This window comes from Vipera ursinii, assembly GCF_947247035.1.
Source record: "Vipera ursinii genome assembly, chromosome: 3".
In the NCBI taxonomy this organism is placed as follows: domain Eukaryota; kingdom Metazoa; phylum Chordata; class Lepidosauria; order Squamata; family Viperidae; genus Vipera; species Vipera ursinii.
The window spans coordinates 89,144,397-89,169,603 of NC_139516.1; the positions used below are offsets into that span (position 1 = coordinate 89,144,397).

The window sequence follows — 25,207 nt, forward strand, 5'->3', positions numbered from 1 at the left end:
ACATTTAGGAAATTAAAACTGATTTAACACACTCCTCCTACTCCATTTATGAGGATTTTGACCTGAATATTTACAAGAGGCTTTGATCTGTATTCTGTGGCTTATGTGATAGATTACCTACAGCCAGAATTTAATTGTGTTATTGAAGATTACACAGCATTTCCTGTAGGATTAAAAAACAGAATGATCAGTCCATGGAGACAGGAATTGATTTTATTAATAAAATGTATATTATTTTTTTTCAGGTGACAATTAACAAACTTTGGTTTTAGAAAAGGAATTCCAAACAGCAAATTGTTGACTTTCTTTTACATTTAAAATGCTTGCATGCTTAAAAACTGCAGAAAATGAGCTAGTGGGATCTGGTATCAATTAATTTAAACAGATTTATATAAGAAATAGTAACAAATATTTTTCAAGTCTTACATATATTATGAGAAATAAGTACAAAAGGATTTGTATTAAATTAATATCTATGTTTGACCACCCAGAAAAAAAAACCCTTGAGGCCAGGAAAAAAAATAAGATTGCAAATTGTAACTGCTTGAGTAAAAAAAAAAAGCTTCATGGTTAGCAATTTTCTCATAGGTTGCTTGGCAACTAGGTAGAATCACATGACCTAGACTTATTTGTCACAATACAGCAAGAAGGTTACCTGAACAGATTTAAGTTTACACTCGTGTATCTTCTGTGCTGGAAGAGCAAATAGATTCCATCAATACAAATCCAGAATCTGAAGTTATAGTGCTGCATCGACTATTTCCATCATTTGCAATGTGGTATTTGTTTAAGTTAGCCAAGTGGCCAGGATGTAAGTCCCTTCACCTGATCTACCATTATCTTTAATATGACCAATGGAGAAAGATTTATCTGCACTAAGATTTTTTTTTAATTCCATTTATATCCCGCCCTTCTCCGAAGACTCAGGGCGGCTTACAAACTTCAGAATTCTGGTAGACATGTAGTTACCCATTTGATATAATCAATGGCAATATATTTTAAATTTCTTTTCTTCTTTTTCCCCTTGGGCATCAAGATATGCCCAAGAGGGGGGAAAATATCGGGGGCAAGAGTCTTTGTTCTGAAGTTTCAGAAGTAAACAATGACACTGAGAGAATAGATAGAATAAAAACTAGACATTAGTGTGACAAATGCAGGCACTGCTCATATATTATTTAGGTATACCTAGCAAATGTGCCAGAAAGTTGCACAGTTCATAAATAATTGTGCAGAATCTACTTTTAATATCCAGATGGAAAAAAAAATTCTGAGATTTTCAATTAGTCATTAATTATAGACTAGTTAATTATATTACTGAAATTAATTCATTATACTCAAGGGCCCCTTCTGACATCACAGGAAAAGATCTGGCAGCCAGAAACTGGTATACTTTGTTCCTACGCCGTGGAAATATTGGAAGAGGCATCCATAGACATAACAACCACGCTGCTACTTTTCTGCAAATCAGCATTACTCCCATGCTGAAGGCAATGCCTTTAGTGAAGAATGAACCACAGATATGGTCTCCTTCCATCTGGCTTGTAACTCCCCATATTGTCAGAATACAGTACGAAGACTGCGCTAGAGCAACAGGGCCTTTCCTTGCATCTTTTGCGCATTTAATTTAACAAAGCACATTTTCCCATGCCAACGTGAAAGATAACCACCACCAACCAACGCAACTTGCTTATGGTCTTGAAATGATGTATGGCATCTTGTGGGAGTATCTCAACGGGCCCTTGGGATCCTTCTTGGAATTCCTTATTGCAAGATAGTTGTAGCACAAAAAGGTGCTGCTCCTTTGTTTCCAGTTCTGCCTGGACCTGAGGTTTTGTCACTGACTTCAAATAACACAACTCTAGAGACCAATATATACAAAGACGGTACATTGTCATATTATTAATCAGAAAAATATGGAGTGGGACTTCATTGGAAATTACAGCTTTATTTTTCATAATACATACACGGTACTGAAATGTGATTTTTGAAATTAGGATAAGGTAACAGCCAGTTGCAATTCAGGGATGCATGCAAGTTTTAGAAACAGACACTGGACAGCACTGTACTGTACACAGAATAATTACAGTTTATTAAACATATCTTCTTAGCACCTCTTACGTTGTAAAAAAAAGGAGCACCATTCAATTTTACAGCACCAAAAAAATAAAAATAAAAAGGAACATAGGTGGGTAAAGAAGGATAGGTTGGTGGAGGACATTCATAAGATGAACTTGCCTGTCGGTGATACAGGATCATTCATCATTTGCCAAATAAATTTAAGTCATGTGATTCTGCTCCAAAAAGGGCAGTCAGTGGGTGTTTTCTAAAAAAGACATACATATTTGGTGAAACACATCTATTCCATTCTTATTTAAAACTTACACATGGCACAAGTGAATTGGTATGGTGATACCTAGCACATTTCTCTTCTTGAAGATTTGCTCTTTACTCTAAACTTAACCAAGGAAACAGACTGGACCCACTTCAAAGCCAAACTTCTGATTCTGATCACCAAAGTCATTAATCATCACATCAAAGATAGGCAGCTGGTCAATTTTGGGAGTATTGATTTCCATAACAGTCTTTGCATAGCCTTTTCTTGACTGTAAAACAAAATAACATTCAGTTAATATACTTGTTGATGCAGCAAAGATCAGAAGAGTCTTAAATGGTCTATGTTTATCTAAGGAGGTAGTTGTGTAGCCAATAAGACTATAGTTGAATTTTTTGACTGAGATATTTCTTCTCCAATTAAACTGAAATGTCAGTTTGCATCTTGACTAGATTTCCAAAAAGTAGCAACTTAACTAAGTACTTCGGAGAACAATCCAGGTGAATATAATTATCTATATTTATCATCCCTGGTTCACTTGTCAGTGTAGTAATGAAGGTTAGATAAAGTGTCAAAAATCATCATGCAAAGGAATAGTGTGCTAAAGACATATCACTTCTAGTCCAAGTCTCAACTAGCTTTCAAGGAACAGGGAAGAAAGGTCTTTGCTTTGTATCTAGCTATTTCTGCCAACAAGAGAAAAGGAGGGAGGTGGTATTGAATAAAGAAAAAAAATGTCAAGGGTGGTTGGAGCAAAAGAGAGAGAAAAGGACCATGGCTCATTTAAATGCACAGAATTAGAGAATGACAGAATAATGAGTTGGAAAAATCTTAGAGCACTTTTAGTCCAACTCCTACGCAGGATAGACAAATGGCTCTCATAGTTGACTAACCTTTGGTTGAAAACCTCCTCTGTTGGAGCACCCACGACCCCAGCAGCCAGGATGTTCCATTGCTTAATACCTCTCACAGTCAGAAAAATTCTCCTTATTTTGTGATTGGATCTCCCTCTATAAAGCTCCAAAAGCTCATTTGTTCTTCTCCTACTTTTGTGGACTGAGGAGAATATCTCTTGTGACAGACCCTCAAATATTGAATACTGCTAAGGCTCCCTTGCCTTTTCTTCTTTAGACTAACCATACCTAGTTCTTCATCAGATTTAAGCTCCAAGTCCCTCAACATTTCTGTTGCTCTTCCTTGCAGCCTTTCTCAGTTTCTCAGCTTCTTGTGTTGCAAGGACTAGAACTGGGGACCGTATCCAGCTTAAGACTAGTGATTCAGTGATTCCACAAATACATTGTCTCTTTTGGCAGCTACAACACCCTGCTGGCTCTTGCTTAATCTGTGCTCTGCAGGATTCCCAGATCCTTCTCAGAAGCACTAGCACTCTGCCAGGTGCCACCTATTTTGCACCCGTGGGTCTGCTTTTACCTACCTTACATTTCTCACTACATATCCAAATTCAATATTTGGATGTTAAAGAAGCAATTCCAAGACAGAAATGAAATTATGTAATATAGTGGGGATTGTAATGAGTAATGATTCAGTACCTGGGAAACGTGTAAGTCTCTAAGACATTCTTTAATATCATTCTATAACTATCAGATGCCAGTGCCAACTCAAACAGTAGCTCATCAGAAACGAAGATAGAATTTTTAAAAACTAGACAGTTTGGCACTGCTTTCACTTCTATTTTCTGTTTTAGACACATGTTGTATTAAAGCGTGCAAAGGGATCTTTCATTTGCAATATTACTGTTATTCATTTTTTGCAGTACACAATAAAGTACAAATGTTTTCCATTTGCTATCTCCAATCCTTACTTTTTCCTCTAGTGACTTCCCTTGTCAATGCATTTACAGAAGCCTGCTGTCTGATTGTTTTTGTCTTTTATTTGCCTTACATTATGGATTACATTCCCCCCCCCTTCTACAGGGTTATTCTTTAAACAGACTGACACTGCGAAGAACAAGGTACAAAAATGAAAGAATATGTTTAGAAAGAAACAGATATGGGCAAGAAAGGCATTAAGCTGAATTCATTTGAATACAAAACTCAACTAAAGATGGAAAAAAATGTCCAAGGCTTATACTTACTGCACAGCCATCATGAAGCACTTTGATGTACGGATTGTTGTCATAAGACATCTCTTCATCATTTGACCCTAAGAACCTCAATGCTTTGTCATAGCTGTCAGAAGAGCCATCATGCCATGCTACTGACTGATGACAGTTGTAAGTGAAGTTTTGTCGGGCAGAGGCACTTAGTAGTTTAAGGAATGTCATTTGGACCATGCTAATAGAATTGCCTTCAGCATCCACATAAGAAAGCTAAGGAGATTAAAAAAAAGGCAAACAGCTATATATAAATTTGCTCTTCAAAGTGCAAAACAAGATAATATGCAACAGCAAAACACATTAACGGGCCTCGTATAAATCAGCTGACATAAGCCTGTTTGTTGTCCCATTAAGAATGCAGGCAATGAATCAATAAAGATATTTCCTTTAAGCAAAGCTATGATTATGCACCCAGTCTGCCTGTTTATTATCAGAAGCTGAAAACCATTGCAAACAATATGTGATAACCTTGTCCAAACAGCATTCTCCCAAGGACACAGTTTAAATTCTTAGTAAATTTAAATTCTGAGGTATCTGCTTTCCCACATGAGGGAGACCATTCCTAGGCTTTCCTCTATCGAAAGTCTATACAGGTAGTCCTCAACGTACGACCACAATGGAGCCAAAATTTCTGTTGCTAAGTGAAACATTTGTTAAGTGAGTTTTGCCCCATTTTACGACCTTTCTTGTCATAGTTGTTAAGTGAATCACTGCAGTGGATTAAGTGATAGTAACAGGGTTGTTAAGTGAACCTGACTTCTGCATTGATTTTGCTTGTCAAAAGGTTGCAAAAGGGATCACATGACCTTGGGACCTTGGGACACAGTGACGGTCATAAGTAGTTGCCAAGCATCTGAATCACATGATCACAGGGCTGCTACAAAGATTGTGTGAAAAATGGTCATAAGTCACTTTTTTTCAGTGCCATTGTAACTCAACGGTCACTAAACAAACTGTTTTAAGTCGAGGACTACCTGTACAGGCATATGTCTGTATAGAGATCTGAATAACTTATACTTGATAATACAGATAATAATTAGTTTTTTTCTGAGTATGGAAGAACTCTGTATAACTCATTACTTAATGAACATAACGGATGAAATTATGTTATATTGCCCATTTCTGCCCTATTGTAACAGAATCTCTGATCCAGATAAGTCTATAAACAGAGGTAAATGCAAGTAGCTACCAGCATTATGTACAGTGTGGTGTGACCCAGAGATCAGTATTCAGTCTACCTCTGGATAGCTCTTGACTTATGACTGATCACTTAGCAACCATTCAAAGTTATAATGGACCTAGCCTTTTCACCTAGATTCAAAATTTTGACAGTTGGGACCATCCCCTACACTCACTAAACTTCAAGCTGCATTTATGACCATTTGCACTGTCACATGAGCACATTTAAGAACAGCTTTGCTGAAGACCAGCATTTGCTTCTGGTTTTTGGCAAAACCACATCATTAGAAAACCATTGGTTCACATAACAACCATGGCACTCACTTAAAGACCATTGTCCCTGCTTAAGTAAAGGTAAAAAAAAAGATCGTGAAATCGGGCTGATCCTATGATGACCCATTTTATGACTGTCACAATTTACAACTGATGGGCAGGCTCCAGTATGATCATGAGTTGAGGACTACCTGCATGTAAATATCACTAGAAAAGAGCTCTGTATAATTAATTTCAGAATGTTATATTAAAGGATCCAGCAGAGGACAGAAGAAACACTGTTTTCCTTTATCGTGGCACTTGAAAAACAGCCACAGGGGATGCAGAGTTACTTTGGATGCAGGTTTTACAGGGACATAACTAAGATGTAATGATGAAAGTATGTGCCTTGAAGACACTAAAGAAATGTAATGTTCAGCTAAAATTTGAACCGTTTGGAAAGGCACAGTATCTGAGAAACTTTTGAAGGAATGAGGTCATTTTAACATACCGGTATACGGTATTCTCATGTTGAAGATTTAAATGAGAAGATGGGGTGGAATTCTTTTTGAGTCATATCTGAGTGACTCTTCTAAATTTGCCAGTATTATTTTTTGCTTAGCTACAAGATAAAAGTTGATAGATTAGGAAAAACCAACTATCAAAAATTGGATATATATTTTTTAAAAACTCACAGACTTCTCCAGAACTTGGATGGTACAGATTAAGACTGAAAACAAATGAAACTGGCATGACCGCCCAAAATTAACTGGCAAATGATAGATACCTGCTTTCCTACTCAGGCCAAAGTATACATTATCCAAAGACAACCAAATTATTTTGATACATGAAAATCTCACAAGCATATATTTTCATCTGTAAAAATATAATAACTAAATGAAAAACATTTTTCCACTCTTTTCTGATATCTAAAGTTTTTGGTTTGAGGTAACAGATTCTCTGTAGCCAATAGAAAATCAGATGGACTAGAAACATGAAGTTTTATTTAGTTCTAGTCTACATTTAGGTCCTTTTTAAAATCTTAGTGCATGGAAAAAGTTATATATTTTGGACATTTTAGCTGTCACACAAAATGTTTTTGAAAGGCAGAAAAGAGGAATTCCCAACATCTATTCCTCTAATGTAAAATGCAGTCTCTCTCTAAACATGTGGTCTTTTGTCTAACTACACATGGCCCTCTGAAAGAGGTCATTTCAAAGTACTACATTTTATGTTATCTTTCACAGCAAGAGAAGGAAGAAAGGGATGGAGGGAGGGAGAAAGAAAGGAAGGAAGGAAGGGAGGGAGGGAGGAGGGGAGGGAGGGAGAAAGGAAGGAGGGAGGGGAGAGAGGGAAGGAAGGAAGGAAGGAAGGAAGGAAGGAAGGAAGGAAGGAAGGAAGGAAGGAAGGAAGGAAGGAAGGAAGGAAGGAAGGAAGAAAGGAAGAAAAAAGGTATTGATGCTCATTTTGTTAGGATCCCAAAATGATGGCCATTTTGTTATGATCCCATCCTCTAGTTGCTTTAATATTACTTTCTATGTGTTCCCAATGGATAACTCTTTGTTGTCTTGCTTTGATTAGAACTTGACTAAAAATATTTGTCTGCTCCTGCACTGAAATTTAAGCCTGATTTCTTATCTGCTTCTAGTCCTTGATAAAAATTACAAATATTCCCAGAGTGTTTTGCCCTACCTGAGTTTTCAGAATCATTTATTCAGAAAATCACAGGCCTTTTTCTTCCCCTGAAGATGCAGGAGGCCTAGAGTATCTTCATGCTGAATCTCCCCACAAAAGTCACTACTTGCATGCAACACTTTGTGTGTTAGCAAAAAAAGCAACACTTGTTTCAGGATAACTTTACAGGATTTGTGCCTTTAGGTTGGCATGCTAATTCTAAAGTAAAAAAAAACCAAAAGGTAATTTACCAGTTTGCCTCTCTTAAATTCACTAAACCAGGTTCCAGGGTTTTCCTTTGGCCAGGATGAAATCCTAAACTGTAAGGGAGGAAAGAAATCGCAAGTGTTAATTGTGTCAGCAAGAAATGAGTGGGAATTAGCCGAGTTTTACATAAACACTGCTAAATTAATCTCTTTTTTAAAAAATGAAAAGAAAAAAAAGCCTGGGCTTTCTGCCTAGTTCTAATTATATTTAGAGTTGTGCAGAGAAAATTTTATCAAGTTCTCAGATAACATATTAAATAACTAAATACATTGATTAGATTGTTCCAGCAGATCTATGGGAAAGGGATTGTGCTTGCAGTCTTTGGCACTGGGTGAGCCCAGATGGTACTGTACAGTATTTTGCTCTCTTCAAATACTACATTTTGGTTCTCTTGTCACTTGTATCTTCTTGTGAGGCACAGGAACGGACCATTAACAACGAGCAGAGATAAAAGATAGGTCTTTAAAGATCTCTTTATCTCCGCACATTCAGTGTCTGAAAGGGAGGCTTTTAGATATATTTTTTTTGCAATTTCTTAGGACTTTTACATTTTCTTCTGCTTTGTGGATGCCAATAACTGCTCTTACCTATTTGACAAGATTTATATAGGTAACCCTCACTTTAATGACTGCTTGCTTAGTAACCATTAAAAGTTACTGCAGACATCAACAGTTACTTATGAGCCGGTTCTAGACTTCCAATGGCTGCCTCCACCCCACCCCCGACGGTCACATGACTGCATTTCAAGTGCTTGGCAACTGGGTTATTTTTATGGCTGATGTGCCGCCATCATATAACCAAGATGCTTGCATGGGTTTTTTTGTGTTTTTTTTTTTGCTTTTTCAGGTGTTTTTTTGTTGCCAAAAAAACATGGGCTCCCTTAATGAGCATAACATTCACTTAATGACTATAGTGCCTGCATATTGATTGCTGCAAAACAAGCCATAAGCTCAATTCCAGTCATGTGGGTGCCTCGACTTATGGCCACCATGATTTATGAGAAAAATTCTGGGCTCCATTACAGTAATAAGTTGAGGACTACCTTCACCCTGCTCCAAGTGTAATGCACTCTGAGGAGCAGTAACATTTGATTTGATAATAGTTACTGAAGAGCAGTAACATTTGATTTTATAATAATATTCCAAACATGAGAATCCATGCTAGAGCAAGTAAAAGATTTATCTAAGTCTAGTTACTTGTTTTTTTTAAAAAAAATATTATGGCTGGAATAACCTCACTATGATGATCAATAATCCAAAAGGGGTGATTTGATTTCCATAAATAGTAACACTAGGTAAATGGATCTTCCTAACAAATATGTATAGCAGAACTGAGAACTCAGCAGAACCCTATAATTCTTGGTTCAGCAAAGCATGGTGACATATTTCAAATGTTTATATTAAGAAAAATAAGGTTTGAATATATACATTTATCTGGTTGCTTTCTTGAAAAGCCACACTTAATCAAGCCAGATAAAAAAGGGACTGCGTTTTTGTTTGTTTGTTTGTTTGTTTTAGCTATGATCTTGATTCAAGCAAGAACTATTTCCAAGAAGTACTATTTCGGTACTTACTCCCTCTGATTTTTTATCTGGATAGATGCAAGTTTCCCCATCAGCTGTGAAGTTACAGTATACTTTGAAAGAGTCCCCGGTACACCCTTGGTTAGGATCAATCCAATACTCTCCTATTAAAAAAAACAAAAAACCCCAATATCATTCATTTGATCGATTCCAAGACTTAACTGCTGATTAAATGAGTTGTTTTAAATAATAACCTTTATCCCATGTTATTGTGAAATTTTTTTAATGTTTTCCTGAACTATACTGTACATTGTTATTGAGAGCCTGGCAGGAACATCCAAATGAACAAACATGGTAACAAGCAGCACTTTATTTTAGACCCAGGCTTATAAGCAGGAGATAGTGCTGATTTTTTCTCGATTTAATCCATATCAATCTTTTTCCCCCTTGATTTAATCCATATCAATCTTTTTTCCCCCTTGATTTAATCCATATCAATTATATGACTGTGCAGTGGCAATGCAGAAGACCATTGTTATTTCAAGGAGTTCAGTGACATACTTTGATTTCTCTTCCATATTAAGAAAAGTCTAGCAGTTTAGAGTTCATTCTGAGCTAAACTGCTGGGTATTTTTACTCATTTACTAAATAAAGGAGAAGAGGGAGGAGGAATCTTCATATAGCTTTAACATTTTTCTCAGACTTTTGATTCTCATCCCAGAGTCACATGCTACCTAGTCAAAGTCAGATCTTGCAGTCTCCTGACCATGGCAGGACCATGAAGTCATGTTGTCAGGTTTTGATAAAAACCTAGGCATATCACTGGGTGCTGTGTAAACTGGCTGTCCTTGGGATATCTCTGTTATCTCTTTTATTGTTATGAAGGAGCTCCTGGAAGCTTGTAAAAGATTTGGGTATCATCTTGCTTGGTATGTAAGGTTTTTTTATGTTTTGCTTTTAAATCAGTTTTCTTGAGCTAATAATAAAGCTTAAAATCCCTTTATTTACTGGAATGTTCATTGTCTCTGGATCCAAAAGAATTGCCTGGCACCTGATCACTGCCCTCACACTTGGCAAAACAGACCTAGTAGAAGAATACTGGGCACAAGAATAATATGTGCATAACATATAAGAAACAAGAAATAATGTCCACATTTAAAAATATAGTTCAGCTCCCCTAACGATCCCCTACAATGTGGAAAAAGAAAAGACAACAGTAAATATCTCTCATGTATATCTTTTTAGATGGAAAAAAACTGACATTGGAAAATAGTCATATTATTTCTTTAACCAGAACTGGCATCACCACAGTAAAAAAAAAATGCACTTGCCATTTCACTTAATGTCTGATACGGTCTAGGATGCAGGAGACTATTCCTTAAAAATCATCTAAATGTTTTGAGCATATCAATACGTAAGACCGTACTATGAAACAAGAAACGTTATATAAACTATTTTCATTATTTTGCAGTAATGATTACAGATGCAAAGTCTTCATTTTATATAGCAAGTTACATAACTCTTCAACTCCACCTCAAAGCTATCAAATTTTTACCATGTTTTTTTTAAAAATTCCATTTATATCCCGCCCTTCTCCGAAGACTCAGGGCGGCTTACAAGCTTAGCAGTAGCCTTCATTCTATGTATATGCCTGCTTATTAGGGCTTTCACACACACCCCAAGCAGCATTATTACAAAGTCAGCTTAATTGCCCCCAACAATCTGGGGCAATCTGTTTAGAATGAAACAATAAGCTGTATAGTAAGGACAGGCTATTTCCCTATAACTATCATTCTTTCACTTGTTATCTGTTCTCTCAAGCATACAGTTCTAAGCCTGCCTGACATCTGCTACAGAAATCCTACAACTAAGGACACTGATAAGAACAGGAATCTAAAGTGAAAAAGAAATAGTGGTCCTCGTTAGACTAAAACTTTTTCTTTTATAATAATTTTATTAGAATTAGAATTAGAACAACAGACTTGGAAGGGACCTTGGAGGTCATCTTGTCCACCCCACTGCTCAGGCAGGAAACACTATACCATTTCAGATAAATGGTTGTCCAATCTCTTCATAACTTCTGGAGGCAGGTTGTTCTACGGATTAATTGTTCTCACTGTCAGGAAATTTCTCCTTAGTTCTAGGTTGCTTCTCTCTTTGGTTAGTTTCCATCTGTTGCTTCTTGTCCTGCCTTCAGGTGCTTTGGAGAATAGCTTGACTCCCTCTTGTGGCAGCCCCTGAGATATTGGAACACTGCTATCATGTCACCCCTAGTCCTTCTCTTCATTAAACTAGACATATCCAAGTTCAGCAACTGTTCCTATTATGTTTTAGCTTCCAGTCCCCTAATCATTTTTGTTGCTTTTCTACGCACTCTTTCTAGAGTCTCAACATCTTTTTTATATCCTGGTGACCAAAACTGGATGCAGTATTCCCAGTGCTTTTTTTCTAAAAAAAAAAAAAAGGTGCTGGAACTCAGAGGTGCTGTCACTGGGAGCAATGCCGGTGTCTTGCTACAGCATCGCTGCCCATCCTTTGCACCCCTGCCCCTGCGGCTCAGAGCCACATGTCGTGGGGATTCCCCACAGCTGCCATGGGGATTCCCCTCCATGCAGTTGCTACACCACGGCCCATGCTGAGCCCCCACCCAGAGCTGCTCTGAACCCCAATCCAGAGCTGTGTTCCTTGTGGCAGTGGTCTCTGGCGCCAAACAGCCTCTTTCCAATTACATCCAGAAAAATTTGTAACAAACATTGGAATTCTCAAGGCCATGTTTGGTATTTCCCAGCAATCCGTTACTGGAAGGAAAAAGCAATCCCTGCTGCGTTACTGATCCCAGAGAAGCATTTGCATGTATGCAGGTATCCTTAGGGTGCCATAGTTATGGATGAGAAATATTGGTTGCAAAGTTGGCATTTCTGGATGTAATACAGATATTTTGGACTTATTTTTTGTTTCTTTGCATGTTTGATATTTTTAAAAAGGCATATGCTACTGACTACACTTATGCACATATGTAACATCTTTTGCTAGGATACATGACCACTGCTTGTCCAGAATGTGAAAAGTGAAAGATTGTGACTAAACAAAATTTTAATGTACAGATAATACCACCAGAAATTATTTTAGCCTTTTTAATAAATGTTGTTATTGATGTTAAGCTCACCAGGGAAAACATCATATATTGTTATGTATATACTAGGTTAATTATTTAAAGACTGAAGTGCAACATAACTAGATTCTAAATAATCTATTTTTCAAAACACACAACAGTCCTAACAGTAAAAGTACAGTCCAAATTAAGAATATTTCATTCTTAAGAATTGTTTAATTTAAAGTGGTTTAGTTGTAGTTGAGTATGTACAAAAGATACTATTTTTTTCTAGCATCAGCTAAATTAGACATATTACATTGAGAAAAATGTTTCTCATTTCTTTCCTGTTACCTTTATTGATTTCATTGCAGAGATGTTAACACAGGAAATAGATTATTTTGTTATCTAATTTTACCTTCCAAAAGACAGAAGCAGATGAAAAATGTGAGGTTCTTTCCTGTTGGCTTTTTTGAATTAGCTGCTTTAGATTGTAAAAGTTTAGTTCCTAAAGAAGTAACCTTGTAAATAATTTTAATGTCCTCCTCTAGTGCAGGGTAGGCAACCTTGGCTCTTTTATGACTCAATGACTTCAACTCCCAGAATTCCTGAGCCAGCATGGCTCAGCTTGGAAACCTCTCTCTTTCCCCTCAGCATGGCTGGCTCAGGATTTATGGGAGTTGAAGTCCACGAGTCTTAAAAAAGGGCCAAGATTGCCTACTCCTAAAGACAATAGAGGGAGCTTTTTTGCAGAAAAAAAGGTGCTGGAACGCCGTTCTGAGCGTTCTATGAGAAAAAAAGCCCTGACTATTCCAGGTGTGGCCTTACAAAGGCATTATAAAGTGGTATTATGCATTACAATTAAAAAGATAAAAAGTAATAGAACCTAAAAAAATAATAAAAAGGTGAAATGAAAAAAAATAGAAAGTCCAGAAAATAAAAAATAGAAAATAAGATTATAGAGGGAAAATAAGTCATATAAAAATAAATGATTTTTCTTTTCATCACAAGCATAAACAATTTTAAGTTTAAACAAGTATAGCTTTTCTTACAATACAGCAAACAATGTTTTGTTCTTATATCTCATCTATTGTCTATAAACAAATCCTCAAAACCTCCCATTTTAGTCCTGATCAACCAAAATCCATTAAGGGTTACCAGAGATAATAACTTAACCTTAGTTAAATAAAACAACTTTATATTCCTTCCATTTAACCATCTTGATCTTTAATCCCTTGAAATAATGACCTAGAACTTGATTTCTTTTCATTTTTTCTTTGTCCTGTCTCATAAAATGCTTCAAAGTTTTAGCAAGTGCCTTTTGAAAATCCAGTACAGGAAAATTATCCAGGTCTTTTGGTTTGTTACTTTTATATGACTTTTAATAATTAAGACATCAGCAGGTTTTATTTATATATTTAGTGTAGCATCTTTTTCCATACATTCCAAATATTCAATATCTGTCATTTTTAACTCCATTTAAAGATCAGTCTAAGTCTTGTACAGTGGAACTTGTTCTTCCAAAACATTGTTTAAATGCAATCTATCTACAGAGACAGGGACTCTTAAAATTAACTTTTGTCGATTGTTCACAAATGGCCTTCAATAGGCCCAATGTTAAAATATTTTGCTCCATTCTGTATTAGTAAATCAATTTTAAATGTTCTTGTCTTTTATTTGTAATCTTTAGTTCCTTCTGGTTCCACCCCACAGGCAGGATTTTATAATTAATTCCAAGCTCTGGACCCTATGTCCATTATATTTTTTCATAAGCAATGTTCTAATCATTTTGCTAAAATAAAAAGGCCTTAAACTTTTATTTAAAATTTTGTTTGTTAAGAATTGAAAGGAACTCACTGAATACTGTAAAACATGTCAATCCCAAGATTCCAAATACTATGAAACACTTAACAAATGTTATTTGGAATCCAGTGTCCACAAAGGCATCAATTGCAGTTTGAACAAAGATGGCTTTCCCTCATCTCTCAGAGTTTTAAAAGCTCTGGAGACTGCTGTCTTGTAGATTCTTCACAAAGAGTAACCACCTGGAGCACTTGTGGGCAATCCCAAGTCTTCTCTTCATCCAGAGAGGAATTACAAACATGAACAACTTTATTGATTAGCCCTTGGGCCATATCAAAGTGCGAAGTTCCAGCACAAATTGTTACTAAAATTTGATAAAAGCAATTTAAAATGGAATTTGATAAAATACAATTTAAAATGGAATTAGAATAAAATACAATTTAAACTGAAATGGTAATAAAACACAATCTAAAATGAAATTGTATTAATGTACAATCTACCCCAATCAGCCCCACATATGTAGATCTCAACTGGACCATTTTGTTTAAGTACTGTGCTACATTAAATGTTATTTTCAAGTTCTGGCTGGACATAAGGTAAGTTGTTTTGATATGGGGATCTCAATGGGTCACTTGTTTGGTATATAGACCAAGATAACTGTCTCTCACCCTCTTATACAGGCAACAGTCAAATAGGATGTGAGCCAGGTCTTCTACTTCCGCTGCTCCGCAAATGCAGAGACGTTCATTATAGAGTAAAGCATGAAATCTCCCATATCTGACCATTGTGTCAAGCTGTTCGAATCTCGCTCGCGTAAATATCTCCCTGAGATGTTTTGGGAGTTGTGACTTCAAATAACTGTCTACTTGAAAAGTATGTTTGTATTTACTCAGCCATTTCAAGTTACCCACCTTACCAAGGATAGCTAGCTATATCAGTTTGTGCTTCTATATCCCTAATTCTTTGGGCAACTTTTTTTTTTGGATTGTTCTCCTGTTATGCAAGAGATGGGAAGGCCACAGCTTCTTACAAAATTTGTTAGTTTGGTGATCCAGGAGATTTGTGATTGTAGTTTTATTTGTTCTAGTAGGCATAACTTGGGGTGTCTATCAGTCTCCATTTCATTAACTTTGCACCAGTAGTTATAAGCTCTAATTTTAGATAGTGCCTGAATTGTATGAATTACCAATTCAACTCTAACTGCTGCAGCAGATGTTCTTGGATCTACACCCAAAATACATCTCATATGCTGGGACTGTCTTTGTTCTAGAACTGTGGTTGAGTAAAGACCCCAAATTTCTGCTCCATACAAAAGCATTGTGGTAACCTTAGCCTTATAAACCTTGATTAATGGGGCTAGGGACCCTGGGTAACTATGGTTCTTTAGTTTGAGAAGTAAATTCGAACAGGCTTTTGCTCTAAATGTACTCCATTAATGATGGCAGGCCCAAGATTCAGTCTTGGAAAGAGTTACACCCAAATATACAAAGGTGTAAACTTGTTCAATTGGTTCACCATCTAATTGCCACTTATGTCTCTGATGGTCTCTTCCAAACACCATTATTTTTTATTTAGATTTGCTAATGATTAGGGAGTTATCCTGGCAATAAGAGCTGAATCTTCTTAATAGCCTGCGTAATCCTACTTGTATGATAATAAAATCATATCATCAGCATAAAGCAAGCTGTTACAGTAAGTATTTAGGATCATTGGCCTGTATACCATGGTATCCTTCATTAACCCAGGCAAGTGATTGATGTATAAATTAAATAATAATGGAGCCAGGATACACCCTTGCCTTATCCCTTTATTTGGGTAAATCCTGTTAGGGCCCCATTAACCCCATACTGCACCCTCAAACAGGTACTTGTGTAAAGGGCTTTAATCAAAGCCAGGAGTCTGGGTTCTATTTTAAGGGATGTTAATTTACTCCATAGTACTTCTCTATTTACCATATCAAATGCTTCTGTAAGGTCTATAAAAGCAGCAAACAGGGGTCTCCTCTTATAGGCATATTTGGCAATTAGATGGTTCAAGACAAAGCAGTTATCAATCGTAGATCTGTTTTGTCTAAAACCTGCTTGTTCTTCTGTGAGGATGTTGCTTTTCTCTACCCAGATTTCTATTCTGTTCAAAAGGTACCTAGCATATATTTTTGCTACAATGTCAATCAGGCTGATGGGCCTGTAGTTACTAGGATCCTTTTTATTCCCTTTTTTATATATGGGGACAACTATTGCCATCTTCCACCCATCTGGTATATGGCAGGTGTTATTTATGTCTGTAAAAAGACCTGTTAATACAGGACCCATCCAATTGGGAAATTTCTTAAATAATTCTGCTGGTAAAAAAATCCTCGCCTGGTGCTTTATTGCTCTTTAAGCTTTTAATGATGGACTGTATCTCCTTTTCTGAGACTGGTGGCCAAGTGGGGGGGAGTTCTAGGGTTTACTAAATCACTGTTTAAAGATAGTTTCTTTACCGGTTTGGTGGGGGCAAACAAGCACCGATAATAATTCTCCCAGTCCTCAGCAGAGATTGGTATGTTGAACACAAATCTCCGTTCCTTCAGGATACCTGCTACAGAGTGCCAAAATAATACTGAGTTATGACTTCTGGAAGCCAACTCGAGTTCTGACCAGATTGAAATGACAAAAAAAATTTTTTCTTTAATGTTATAGTTTTTTTTTTATATTCCCTTCTTGTGTGCAGCATCTTAGCTTGTATATGGGCAGTAGGATTCCTCTGGGCAAGCCTCATGCCTGCCTTCAATTTCTTTTTCAGTCGCTGGCAATCAGGATCAAACCAGCGAGGTCTACCCACTTGGGCTCTTTTTGTAGTGGGTTTAGTTGTTAGGTGTTTTTTCAGTATATTACAGAGATTGGAGAATGCATTGAAGGCTGACATGCAGTCAGTAGTAGATGACAGGATTGTTCTAGCCCACTTAGTAGCATTCTCTGTTTTAAGGCATTCTAATATTGCCTTAGTATCAACTTTGGCCCAAATTAACCTTTTATTTTGGGTCACCTCTACCTTTTTGGTGAGCCATCTGTCAGCCATGTTATATGGTCTTAAATCTGAGCAGCCTCGCAATATCACGCTTACAGGTTGATGGTCACTATTGTCGCTAAGGTGTACTGTGACCTCCAAAAAGAGGTCAGCCTTATCTCTAGACATGCAAAAGAGATCCAGTACGCTACTTGAATTGGGTGAGTGGTATGTATAAGGGTATGTGTAATTCTTATCCTTACCCCCCAAAATTTGGAGGTTACCCTTAAAAATTAAGGAGACTAGGAGCAAGCCAGTGGCATTACTTTTACAGTCTCTTGAGAGCCATTGAGGATGGTTATCAAAGAACTCCCATGGGATTCCCTTCTTCTGGGCAAGCTCATACAGAGACGGACCCAGCCTAGCGTTCAGATCTCCTAGTAATACCACTATGGACTGAGGGTACAGTACAGATATATCTTCTAGGATAACTTCCAAACCCATCCAGTATTCAGAATTATAGTGCTGGGATGTTCTTGGAGGAATATACACATTTACCAATATTAACTCAAACTGGTCATACTCAAATTTGACAGCTAGGAAGTACGGATACTTATCTTCGTTATATAATTTCTCCCCCTGCCATTGCAACTCTTGCTTTATAAGAATGCATAGCCCACCAGAGGGTCTCCCTTTGTTCTTTGTTTTTTAGGCTCGGGAGGCCCATCCCTGAAAGCCTGGCAGTTGTATTTGTTCATCCACTTCAGTTAACCAGGTTTCTTGAAAGGCTATTACGTCAAACCATCCGTTTCTAGCCAGCTACATTCCAGGTCATCAACTGTATGGGGTTCTTGGAGGCAAGGTGGTCTGGCTTGGTTGATTGGCTAAATGGCAAAAATGCCAGATGTCAACTTGACATTGGAGCCAGGTTGATATCATGTATGCTTCCCATATAAGCACAGTTGTTATGAGGTTCAATATTTCTCCTTGTAGGTTGCAGGACTTGTTGTTGCTCCTCTATATCTCGGTTGCCAGTGTGCCTCTGCTCTTGCTCCAAGAATGACTTTTTTTCCAATGGGCAGGTACTCCGGCTTATGTCTATCAATGCAGATTTATGTCCATTTTTGGAGGGGCGTAGCTGAGGATTCATCTTGTGAAAAGATGTTGTGGGAACTTCTAAATCAAATGAGGATGGAATCTGGATTATATCCTTAGTGTTTGTCAGCTTAGGGGGCACTGTGTGATGAAGCCCTTTGTCTTTCAGTTGTTTCTCAGAGGCTGGGTCAGTCAGTGCAGTTACCCCATTGTCAGCCTGTGTGACAGTACCTTTTTTACTATTGAGGTAAGGGCAGATGGTTGATTAAATATATTGTCACAAGGGTGCGTGATTAGTGGAGCCAAATTAAATAGAGGCTTTGCTGTAGATTGAGTTGTTGTCAGTGCCTCTTTTAGGTCATCCAATCTTTGAATGATATTAACTTACTCAGGTTCCGGCAATGCACTGAATAGGTCAATCAGAATTTCCTCTGGCACATCCTCAGTTCCAGCAGCTGTGGGTAACACAGTTTGTATATTGCTCCTTTGCCTTCTCAGGGTCAGTTCAGTTGCAGCAGCCTCAGACTTAGTAGTGTGAGGGCTGTTGCAGCCTGGATTTAAAGTGATGGTTCCCTCTTGGTGACGCTGTTTCAGGAGTGGGCACACTTTGTCTGAGCAAAAGACCCTTATTGGAAATATTGAAAAGATGCTCAGAAAGGGCTTCATTCTGAAGAGCATGGAGGGAATTGTGGGCTGCTTGAACGATAGGAGAATTCTCATACATTGTGTTCTTGCTGGCAGCCACTCTGCATGTAGTAGATCTATCAGAGTGAATTCACAGCGAAGCAGCTGGCTCAGGGACAGCCTAATAGCTTCTCTATTGCTCCAATGCCCTCTATTTACTCTCTTGTCATAAATTTGCAAAGTAACCTGGTTAGTTTGCAGACTGCAGTTATATTGGTCATCTCTTAGGCCTTTGCCTGATTGAGTGTTTTCTCTATGGGTGTTCAAATTTTTGGAAGGAAGACAAGGTCCTTCTCTACTTTCATTCTCTGAATTAGCCATCCCATGTCTATCCACGGTTGTCCTCCCAAGTTCTTCTACGGTATTTGGGTAGCTCCTATCAAACTTTGCGAAAGATTCTTTCAGGCGGTCGATCTTATTTATGACAATTGACAAAAGATCATATATTGAGTTTACAGTTTGAGCTGTAAGCAAACATTCTCTAGAGAGGAAGTCTGTCACATTTTCCCCCTTTAAATTTGTTACATCTCCCTCCTGTGCAAAAAAAGGCTGCTTCTGGGTTCCAAGGAGGGGAGCCATTCTCCGAGAGGGAGGACAGCTCTACATGCTGTTTGCTCTCCAGTTCGGTTTGTAAGTCCCATTCCAATGAGTCACATAAATTAAATTTATCTGATAATGTGCCTGCGAATGAGTTACTTACTGGAACAGACTGTTTGCAATATAATTGTCCATTTTCTGCTGCTTCAATGGCTTGGATAAACTCTCTCTTGCAGAGTGCTGTCTCTTCCTCCTTTTCCCCATTCAGGTTTGTTAAAACAGGTTTAAAAATGTTTAAAACTAGGTTTAAATAGGTTAAAATGGGTTAAAAATGGGTTTAAAAGGTTTTAAAAGGTTAAAATAGATTAAAAAGGAGTAGGTTAAAAATACAATATTAAAAGAGGTTAAAAAGTTAAAATAAAAATAAAGTAAAATAAAATAAAGCTTTTACTTTTGGAGGAGCTCTTTACAGCCTTTGCTGCCTGTCCATCATCTTCGAATTACGAAGAACTAGTCTACTTGCTAGCTTTCCATTCTGCCATGAAAATTAGTTCTACTTTTATAGAGCTGTCTTCAGTTCACCATTTCTTACCTGGAAGTCCTTAACTAATGATGATATTGGTCTGCCAAATCCCACATGCTTTTTGTCTGGATTTCAAACCAGCAATGCACAATACGATATGGACAACAACACTGATTTACATTGAGCAGATAAGATAGTTCTTTATAAGAAGCAGCTGATGCTGAAGTGATACTTCACTTATTTCAGGGGTGTCAAACTGCCGGCCCGCGGGCCGGATGTGTCACGACAAAACTGCGCCCACCCCATTGCCGGCAATGGGGAAAAAGCTCTGATACGTCGCGCGACGTCGCGAGTTTGACATGCCTGACTTGTTTCAATAGAGACAAATGTATGCACATACATAGTCCAGGCCTAGCCCAAGAGACACTGAGATGGAGGTAAGCTTTCTTTTTTGATTCACCAAAGCACACAAAAAGAGGATGTGCATCTGGAAAAGCTTAATATGATATGAAGGGTAGGGCTCACAGGTAGCTAATTTACATAAAGAACATTCCAACTCCAATGACAGAAAGGTAGAGAAAATTGGCAGATCATTCAGAAGAGAATCCCTAGCCATGGCAGAATACCACTTTGCACTGTTATTTTGTATAAAACACAGAACATATAGAACAGTTGCTCTCTGAAGACAGGGAATACTACTTTGTAAGTCAGTAAATGTAGATTTGAGGCAATACAAGTTCAAAAGATTTCCCCATCAGTGGAGACAACACCATCAACAGACTTTACTGAATGATTAAAAAAAAACTTATTTCAAAATTAACTGTACTGAGCTTAAGCTTCCACAACACAGCTATTAATTCACACACCCCCATATCAAGTAGATTTATGTGACAGTTAAGCTGTTCTGGTAGATTCAAGTGTAGTCAATTGGTCCCAAGATAGAAATTTTCTTGTCTATTTGCCAACTCTATGCCAAGAGTCATATATTTATATATATACCCCAAAGTATCATTCCTAATAAAGATATTTGTGAGCGGGCACATCTGCCTTTGGGGTGAAAAAATATGAAATGGCAGATCTGTTAGGTGATGGGAGAGACTGTTGGTGTTGTGCCTCTGCTGGGTGGACTGGAAGTACTGTGTGTGTCAAGGAACAACTAAAGAAAGGATACTTGGAGAAAAGGAGAAATCTGCAATTGATAACACTGCAGAGGCAAGATTTATTTTTAAAGAGGAATCTATAGAGTGGACTTGCTGTTGGAAAAGACTGATATTTGGAAAGACTAGACTTGGGGGTGAGCTTGGAAAGCTTGACCAAAATGCTGACTTTCCAAAAGGCTCTTCTTTGCTTTACGTCTAGGCTAAAAGCCAGCACAGAAAGGAAAATACTAAAAGCAGTTCTCAAACTGAGCAACCATTATCAAGGGTCTGATAAGAAACACCTGTGCGACTCAAGGAATAGAATAAATAAGACAGTGAAGAAACTAAAAAGCTCTCCAGAGAAATGTATGTCTATATATTGTTAAGCTTGACCACAATGTACATTAGAGATAAAGGGAAATTATTTCCTTGAAAAGTACCATAACAATAAACATCACTATGATTTGAAGACAAACAGTATGTCAGCACCATTTGGGGAAAGTTCTTGTCTCTTTTTGCATACCCAACAAGTTATTTAATAGCTAGGAATAGTGGTTAATAGTTATTTAATAGCTAGGATTCAGCCGGTCTGCACGACTTCAGCAAAAGCGGTACTTAATTTTTTGTTGCCCAGACCCAGAACGGACTTCCGGAAGCGGCATCCACACAGAGAAACAGTTGTTCACATATTTGAATCCCACCACTGGCTAGGAAGTATGGAGATACACAACCTAGCTACATTCTCCGGCTAGCAAAGGTTTTCTCTGGCTAAGAGAAAGAAATATAGAAGTGAGATAAGCCATTTAATTTTGGTCTACAATCCAAGTGAACCAAAGATGCAAAACGCATTAGATTGGTGATAAGACAAGAATAAAACTTGTCATGACTCAAAGTTTAAATCCTGAGCTTTTACCTTCTGCTGTTTTCAGATCATGAATGTTTGCCAGTTTGTTTGGTGGTCCTCTGTGGCTCAGATGTTTATATAACAAGCATCTCTAGCCTGTCTCAAAAGATTGCTGCCTCACCAGGTCCAACTTATTTTACAAGGGGTGTGAAAGTCAACAATTGTTATCCTGTTATCCTGTCCATAAAAGGCAGAAAGCACAGCTTGATATGCCCTTATGGATGGGAGTGATACATATGGTGATTTCAGCAACAAAAGGAACTGAAAATAAGGCAGATAGTATGTTGTATTAAAAAAAAAGTCTGTGCATAAATTTCCTTTCCTGTTTTAAGACAAGCTAGCATATGGGTGTCTTGTACCCATATTCATTTTCTCCCCCTCAAAGAAGAACTGAGGTTTCAATACGTAACATTATTGATTACCAGACTTCTGGTAAGCCTTTTTTGGAGATTGGATCTGTCCATTAAAAGAAGACTCTATTTGCTTTTGAAAACAAGAATGATACAGTCAAGTATGTGCTTGGCAGTATTTGTCTGCTGTCTGGATGGGCAGAACATTAGACAAGAAAACAACAACAACAAAAAACAGGACTCAACATCCCTCCCTGATTTTTTCTTAAAATCATCCTGGAAATGCAGATATATAAATAGGCTTGGGGGCTGGCAGGCTGGAGGAGAAGCTTCCACAAAGACCCATGACAACCAGTTTGAAATCCTCTTTATGAATTTATATCATATTAAGCTGTGTGCTATATTTGTTTAGACTACTTTCATCATTCCCAGTTAATTCTCAATGGGAACGAAACAGAACTGTATCACACCTGCTAAAACTTGTATAATTTATTTTATTTTTTAAGAAGTAAATGGCTTAGAAGTTGGAGAAAGCTTACAAGGATCCTCATTTAGTTCCAGGGAGGGAAGGAGAGAAGAAGGAAGGAAGGAAAAGAACAGGGCTATGATATACAGTAGCTCACATCCATTTCTGTGGCGTAATTCAAAAGAATTATCTCCAGTTTAGAACCTAATAATAGTGTGCTCAAGATGACAGTGCCTATCTATCTATCTATCTATCTATCTATCTATCTATCTATCTATCTATCTATCTATCTATCTATCTATCTATCTATCTATCTATCTATCTATCTATCCATCCATCCATCCATCCATCCATCCATCCATCCATCCATCCATCCATCCATCTATCTATCTATCTATCTATCTATCTATCTATCTATCTATCTATCTATCTATCTATCTATCTATCTAAATTTAGACCTGTCCAATTCCCAAACAGCGGTTGGTGGCTTACATTTTAAAAAATAAGCACCAAAAAACGAAAAGGAAAAGAAATGTGTACATGCATAGAAAACAAATCCAAGTCATTAGAAAAAAGAAAATCAACAGGATTCAGCCATTATCTTAATCCCAAGCCTGGGAGCCAAGCCAGCTTTTCAAAGACCTTCAGGATAATTCTAGGCTGGAAGACATACAGATCAGGACTGGTGTGTGTGTGTGTTATTCCAGGCAGCAGGCTGGACAGTGCTTTTCAAGTAAAAACTGATCATACACCTCTTGTTATTCTCTGTCCTGAGACAGGCTGTATACAATTCTTTGTGATAGGATGTAGCCCTGCCAGGGGTACTAATGAATCAACTAATTCCAAGATTGTGAAAAGTTGCTCCAATTGATGATATCTCACAAGGAGGAGACTATGGAAAACAACATTGCTCATCATCTTTCCTGAGGCCCAATAAAGCTCTGTCATGGGAGGGGGCAACACAAATGATGTCAACATACCCATTCTTGACTCAAAGTAGTTACTGGGATGCATCCTATTATCTCCCCTTCATGTGCTGCCTAATCTTCATTTTTCTTGGCATGCCAATGAAATTTGGTGTCCAGCAAATCCAGCAGAAGAGATAGTTATCAGTGGTGCTAAATCCAGTTGGTGAAGTCTGAACTTGATTTAAAAACTCAGTAACCTTGTTTCCTGAGCTCTCATTTCTCTCTTTTTCTTTCAAGAATTACTGAGATAATTTGCCATCCCTGAGGACAAAACTTCCTGGCATGTATTTGAAGATATGACAGCCATCAGATTTCACAAAGGCAAAGATCAATTCCTTTGAGCTTCTTTTGTGAATCTTGGACAATAAATATATAATTTGATGTACCACACTTGGTGTACCACACTCAAACATAATAGGCACAAAAATGTCAGGAAAATTGCTTCTACAACAGGAACTTTCGATAGGGAGACAATCTCCAATACACATCCAGAAAGCTTGATCTCCTAATAAAAAATAAACTCCTCATAAGCAATAATTCCCAGCTTTGTAGAAAGAAGGAATTAACAACCTTCTGTTTGATTCAACTGCTATATTGGTTAGAAAAGAATTGAGGGAGGGAGGAAGAGGATTGGTTTCATGCATGGGAAAGTTCTCAGCTAGGAAGTGTAGAGTAAGAAAGATGACTTTGATGGGAAATATGCAGGATCTGTTACCTACGCAAAACAGTTTGCAACATTTTTTTTTCAATCCAGAATGTCCAGATAATATTCAAAGGGAGCTCAAACAGATACCTCCCTAATTCACTGAATTATAAGAAGGATGTGGAGGCACAGGACAACTGAACTTGCAAGATTCTGTTATAAGTATTGCTAATCTCAATAAGAGGGACGCGGTGGCTCAGTGGGTTAGGATGCTGAGCTTGTTGATCAGAAGGTCAGCAGTTTGGCGGGTCGAATCCCAAGTGCCGCATAACAGAGTGAGCGCCTTTTACTCGTCCCAGCTTCTGCCAACCTAGCAGTTCGAAAGCACGTAAAAATGCAAGTAGAAAAATAGGGACCACTATGGTGGGAAGGTAACAGTGTTCCGTGCGCCTTTGGCGTCTAGTCATGCTGGCCACATGACCACGGAGACATCTTCAGACAAGCGCTGGCTCTTCGGATTTGAAATGGAGATGAGCACCAGCCCCTAGAGTCAGAAACAACTAGCACGCATGTACGGGGGAACCTTTTCCTTTACCTTTAATCTCAATAAAAGTAGTTTTAGCCTTCCTGTAGAATAGAGTTTTTAGTCTAGTCAGCTTGGTGGGGCTAACTGA

At 37.7% G+C, this 25,207-nt stretch overlaps 1 protein-coding gene across 1 annotated transcript in view; it reads right to left on the reverse strand.

Moving 5' to 3' along the window:
* Positions 1 to 2,012: 2,012 nt before the first annotated feature.
* COL11A1 (collagen type XI alpha 1 chain) overlaps positions 2,013 to 25,207 on the reverse strand; it is a gene marked incomplete at its 5' end in the record, with an annotated part of 287,402 nt that continues 264,207 nt past the window's right edge. Inside the window, 4 exons of the mRNA XM_083358489.1 lie at positions 2,013 to 2,603; positions 4,428 to 4,661; positions 7,805 to 7,873; positions 9,394 to 9,506. Of these exons, the coding sequence (XP_083214615.1) occupies positions 2,457 to 2,603; positions 4,428 to 4,661; positions 7,805 to 7,873; positions 9,394 to 9,506 (563 nt within the window). The 3' untranslated portion in view covers positions 2,013 to 2,456. The remainder of the gene's footprint in view (positions 2,604 to 4,427; positions 4,662 to 7,804; positions 7,874 to 9,393; positions 9,507 to 25,207) is intronic.